Source organism: Bos mutus, chromosome 21, assembly GCF_027580195.1.
Source record: "Bos mutus isolate GX-2022 chromosome 21, NWIPB_WYAK_1.1, whole genome shotgun sequence".
NCBI lineage: Eukaryota > Metazoa > Chordata > Mammalia > Artiodactyla > Bovidae > Bos > Bos mutus.
Window position 1 is genome coordinate 40,863,645 of NC_091637.1, and position 6,011 is coordinate 40,869,655.

The 6,011-nt window shown below is 35.5% G+C and overlaps 1 protein-coding gene across 6 annotated transcripts in view; it reads right to left on the minus strand.

The window, feature by feature from the left end:
* The window catches only part of HECTD1 (HECT domain E3 ubiquitin protein ligase 1), a 78,471-nt gene that overhangs the window by 70,819 nt on the left and 1,641 nt on the right, over positions 1-6,011 (minus strand). For 5 of the 6 annotated variants that reach the window (XM_070358669.1, XM_070358671.1, XM_070358667.1 and 2 more), the window contains exon 2: positions 5,153-5,426. In XM_070358669.1, the coding sequence (XP_070214770.1) occupies positions 5,153-5,292 (140 nt within the window). In that variant the 5' untranslated portion in view covers positions 5,293-5,426. The remainder of the gene's footprint in view (positions 1-5,152; positions 5,427-6,011) is intronic. The other variant, XM_070358668.1, reaches the window with a different exon arrangement.

Below are 6,011 nucleotides of genomic sequence, written 5' to 3' on the forward strand. Positions count from 1 at the left end.
AGTATGATATCAAACTATACATAATCATGCAAAGACATCATTACAACATTCCTCCCTTTCCCAGCTACATCTATTGGAGGATGATAATTTTTTCATATATTGCAATCAAAACAACATAATACAACAAAATAAATGCAAAGCAGATATGAGAATCTAGCCAAATCCAAATTCATGATCTCCACCCCTCAAAAACATGGTCCTCCTGGGAATTTCTTGGTGGTCCAGTGGTTAGGACTTAATGCTTTCACTTGCAGGGGGCCGGTTTCAATCCCTGGTTGGAGAACTAAGATCCCACAAGTCATGTGGTGTGACCAAAAAAACCAAAAACGAAAACATGGTCCTCTTTTGATTTTCTCTCTCACTGAATGGCATCATCATCCATTGTAATCTGAATTATCCATGGTACTGTCTTCTTTCTCACTATGATATCCAATCATTCAACTATTTGACTATTCTACCTCCAAAATCTAAGTCTACAAGCATTTATTCTGTCCTCATCACACATTTATTATCATAGAGCAGAAAAAATTAGTATTTTTAAGACACATTTAATCCCATCACTCACTCTTTTATATCTCTGCTCTTAAGAAAAAACCAAAAGCATACACAAGATTCCATCTGATCTTGCCCCAACTTTCAACACAGTTCTCCAGAGACCTTTCCACGCCCAGTCATACTACCTTTCTCCAAATTCCTCAACCACGACATGCTCATCCCACTTCAAAATTCTTCACCTGTTGCGTTCCCTTTAAACATCCTTCTATCCCACCACCTTATACTTCATCCTTTAAATTCTTACTCATCCTTCGTATCTCTAAGAAAAACCACTCTGACTACCCCTACTCCTCCAGATCATGCCCCTGCTACCTTCTGTCACAGCACTCTGAACTTTTCCTTCATTGCACTTATCAAAGCTTGTAACCACTATTTCTATAATTATTTAATATGTGTTCCTTATTAGACTACTAGGCACCTTAAGAGCAGAGATTGTTATCTACTTTGGTCATCATATTTTTTTTAACAGTAAAAAGTAGGAAGACAATTTAAAAGATTAAAAGACTTAACACTGTTGTAGGTATTTTTAAATAGTTTTTACTGTACATACACAATAGGAGGCTTTTACCACTGTATTCAGTATTGGAATCCAAACTTGAGGCAGTCTTTCTTAGGATATTTCTCTCTGGGAGGATACACCAGGAAAATGATTAATGGTGGTTGCCTCTGGAGAGGAGAATTGGTCACCCAGGAGACTTATACTTTACTGTATATCCTTCTGTGTCTTCATAATTAAGTAAAATGATTATTTTTTTAATATGAGCTTTCTGGTAACTAAAAGCACTATCCCTAATATTCCATTTACTAGATCTTCTGGGGAGATGTTAGATTCTTCCCAGAAGACATAAATTATATTATTTGAAGATTTAGTAACAGGATCTACAACTGCCCAGGATTTATCTACTTTTAAGAATATGTACAATGATCACCTATTTTGATGTGAATGCAAAACTACTCATTTATAACTCATTAAATTTATCTCAAATGTATAACGTAAATTTAACTCACTAATGTATCACAGATGAAAGCAAAAGCTAACTCAGAACTTGAATTTTACTTTCTAGAGCATTACCTTGTTAAGTTCAGGCATAATTATCACAGCTTCACAGAAAATGTGTATCCCTTAACTTCAAAAAGACTGTCAAGGGGTTTCTCTTGTGGCTCAGTGGTCTAAAGAATCCACCTGAGACACAGATTGAATCCCTGGTCAGGAAAGATCCCAAATGCCTCAGAGCAACTAAACCCACGCACCTCAACTACTGAGCTCTGGAGCCTGTGCGGCCACTACTGAGGCGACAGGCTGCAACCACTGAAGTCCAAGTGCCTAGAGTCTGTGCTCCATAACAAGAGGAACCACGGCAAGGAGAAGCTTGCACAGCACAACAAAGAGGAGCCCCTGCTCATCACAACTGGAGAAATGCCCGCAGAGCAACGGAGACCCAGCGCAGCAAAAAATAAATTAAAAACAAAAGTCAGAATGGGTACAAAAAAATGGATAGCCATGTACAATATTAAGTTAAAGAAAGAGAAACACTTAACTGTTATGTTTAAAGCACTATGTTAGGCATCTCACTTGTATTATCACATTTAATCTCCATGAAAACCTATACCCATGTCTATCTCATTCCAAAGGCCATTATTTTTACCACACCATATGCCTTTCCTGACTAAACAAACATATAACTACTAATAAAAGCTAATCAGACAAAAACTTATCTGAATATATAGGCATCTTTTGCTTTACTTGACATAACTAAAAGGATTACTTGCTACTATCTTATGAAATTAAGTTAAAAGATATTTTCACCCATATTTAAAATGTGCACATCATCCTGCTTTTCTCCTGTCTTATTTGTTGACTGTTTCAAAGAATTTTTAAAGGTTCTTCAAAACCCACCAGTTTCATGAAATAAAGTCTCCAAATAAAATTCAAGATTAGATATTTAATGACATTAAATTAGCTCACTTTACTCAAAAACACTTTTCACATTCTTTCCTTTACTCCTCACAAGGAGCGAACCAGATATGAGATTACTGTCACTTTTACAGAGGAAGAAAGTAAAGCTCTCAAGGGGTAAACTTTATTTAGCAAACCAAGAATCTGAACCCAGGTCTCTAATGACACACAGCCATTCTTTCCACCTCACCATGCTGCATATCTGGTTTAAAGAAACTAAAGACAATTTTCCTTCTGACAACAAGAAAATCTGGCTGCTGAATGAAGAAAGCAAGTTAAAGGTTTAAAAAACAACTGTCATAAATTTAATCAAATGTCTACTTTTGATAGACAATCTGCTGCTGCTGCTGCTGCTGCTAAGTCACGTCAGTCGTGTCCGACTCTGTGCGACCCCATAGACAGCAGCCCAGCAGGCTCCTCTGTCCCTGGGATTCTCCAGGCAAGAATACTGGAGTGGGTTGCCATTTCCTTCTCCAATCTACTGATATGCTAAATAAAACAGGGCTAACCATTCCAATTTGAAATTCTCTTATACCTACACTTAGTAAATAAAAAATATAAATTGAATCTGATTTTAATTTCATCCACATTATATCAAATATGACTAAAGTCTGGAAAGGATAACGAAAAGAATAACAATTATAATAGGACAGTAGGATTTTGCATTGATGAGTTTGACATTTTAACAATTTCTTTTAAAATTGTTTTAATATAATGACACATTAGAAATGTCATTACAAATACCTCTACTACTACATGTTAGTACTTAATGGAAGATATGATAGTTGATGTGACTGGTACGTACGACTTTTTAAAATACCACAAGTAATTCTCAGGTTAATGAAAACCCTCTAATGAAAGCTATGAATGCTCAAAAATCTATTTCACTGTTCTATGATTCTGACCAAAACAAGTGTTAACAGAGGGGCTAAATTATTATGTTCTCAAAATTTGCCAATAACAATAACTACTTGAAATAAATGAGTCACAGACTGCGATTTGGAAACTTTGTTCATAAGGATTTTTATCTTAATAGTACCACCTCAATGGGACTTACAACTAAGATTATTAATTATTCATTTATTAACTCATCTTCATTAACGATCCATTCAAAAATGAAGATGATCAAAAATACATCAATTTAGTGAGTAATACAGCCTTATTCCCAACTTAAAGAAATTAAGATAATTATACCAAATTTTGTCAACATCTCAAACATTTTCTACTAATTACTTCAAAATCGCATTAAAACCAATATAGAAGCATCTGAGTTTTCATTTACTTATCACCAGAATTCAAAATTATAAATATAAAATAAATAAAAAACAAACATGTTCAGCATTTAGAAGAATGGTTAATCTAACTGGGCAAGTATCACATAAGAGGAAAAACATGGCATTAATGGCCAATCTAGTAATGATTCCTTAACATTTTTGCACAAATTCTACATAATCCTCTAAATAAAATTGCTTAAACTCTCAAATCTCAATCTGCTTCTACTATTCCAAAAACTATGTCATGTGGTTAACATTCAATTTATACCCTCTCCAAACTGAAATTTACAAAGCCATGATTTGCTTTAACAAAAGTACAGGAGATTCCCTGACAGTCTAGTGGTTAGGACTCAGTGCTTTCACTGCAGTGGCCTGGGTTCAATCCCTGGTTGGGGAACTAAGGTCCAGAAAGCCACACAGTGCCACCAAAAAACCAAAAACAATAAACAAACAAAAACCCAAAAACAACAATGCCAAAAAAAAAAAAGTGTCCTAAAACTTACCAATGAAGAAAGGGTATTCATTATTATCTGTATTTTCATATCAATTTCAAGTCAATTTCTTGATACAGAAATAAAGAAGCATTTGCATTTTCTGAGTTCATAACATGTTTTGAAAATGAATCAATCAGGTTATGGGGTAGAATTAGCATTCTCTACTAATTCCTATTCAATCAATAAACATGTATTTGTGTCATCACAATTATCATTACTGGAGTTAGTTTACCTACCAATTTTTATTTCTCAGAAGATTGTAAATGCAAAACTACAGAAACTTTTCAAAAGATAAGTTTTAAAACTCACTAAAGAAACTGGAGCCTATTATACAGACTGAAGTAAGCCAAAAGAAAAACACCAATGCAGTATACTAACACATATATATGGAATTTAGAAGGATGGAAACGATAACCCTGTATGCGAGACAGCAAAAGAGACATAGATGTATACAGAACAGTCTTTTGGACTCTGTGGGAGAGGGCGAGGGTGGGATGATTTGGGAGAATGGCATTGAAACATACATATTATCATATGTGAAACAAATCGCCAGTCCAGGTTCAATGCATGATACAGGGTACTCGGGGCTGGTGCACTGGGATGACCCAGAGGGATGGGATGGGAAGTGAGGTGGGAGAGGGGTTCAAGATGGGGAACACATATACATCTGTGGCGGACTCATGTCAATGTATGGCAAAACCAATACAATATTGTAAAGTAATTAGCCTCCAATTAAAATAAATTTATATAAAAAAAATAAAACTCACTGAAGAAAAATTTTATACAAACTCAAATCAGCAGATGGTTGAAAACATGTTATATACATGTCACTACAGCACCCCCAAATGAAGATGACGAAGGGCTGTACTTACGTTTCAAAACAACGATCCACGTTGTCAGACATCAAAAGCAGCATGCATAGCTGTTCAAGGGCTATTAGTTGCATGTCCCTTTCATCTCCTTGTCCCATCTGCAGCCATTCCAGCAATGTATCTGGGTCCACATCTGCCATTGTTTCTTAGGCTTCTTTGCTTAAATTTAAAAAGCAAAGGCAAAAAGTCCTTTAAATGTCCAGGACTGAACAGCGTGGGCTTAATTTTTTTTTCTCTTCTTTTACATCGGCTAGAGCCAGATTTTCTTGGTGCCCTAGGAATTAGAAAAGACTCGTAAGTATGTTTGGATAGTGTACTTAACCGTAGTTATCCAACTTTCCTTATTCCTCGGGTTTAACTTCATACATTGTACTAAATAAAACCAGTTTTGCACAAGAGTATAAGCTGATTAGGCTGCTGCTTAAACTGGAAGCCAGAGCCGTCTTTGTCAAAGTCAGTCAAACAAGCTTCGGATCCCACTATTGCTATCACGAACGTGTTTGCCAAAAGGCAAACAACACCTTACTAAGGGTTCTTTTTTTTTTTTTCCCCAGAAAACTTCTTTCCCCCTCCGTCATCCAAAGCTGATCTTCTGATAAGGATTAGATTCAGTATTTTAAGGAAACTTAGCACTTTGATCCAATTCCCCTCCAAATCAAGTCTCTACTTTAAAATTACCTTCAATTTCTTAAATTCTGCTGATTCAATTTACTGCTATCCTTAAGATGTCCAAATACAAACGATATACAAGATCTATGATTTGATTAGGAATTTTGGCAGTAGCAGCAACTGTTCTTAAAAGTTTAAAAAGAAATGCTACAAGTAAGTGCAATGGACTAACACGTTACAGATCAGAACA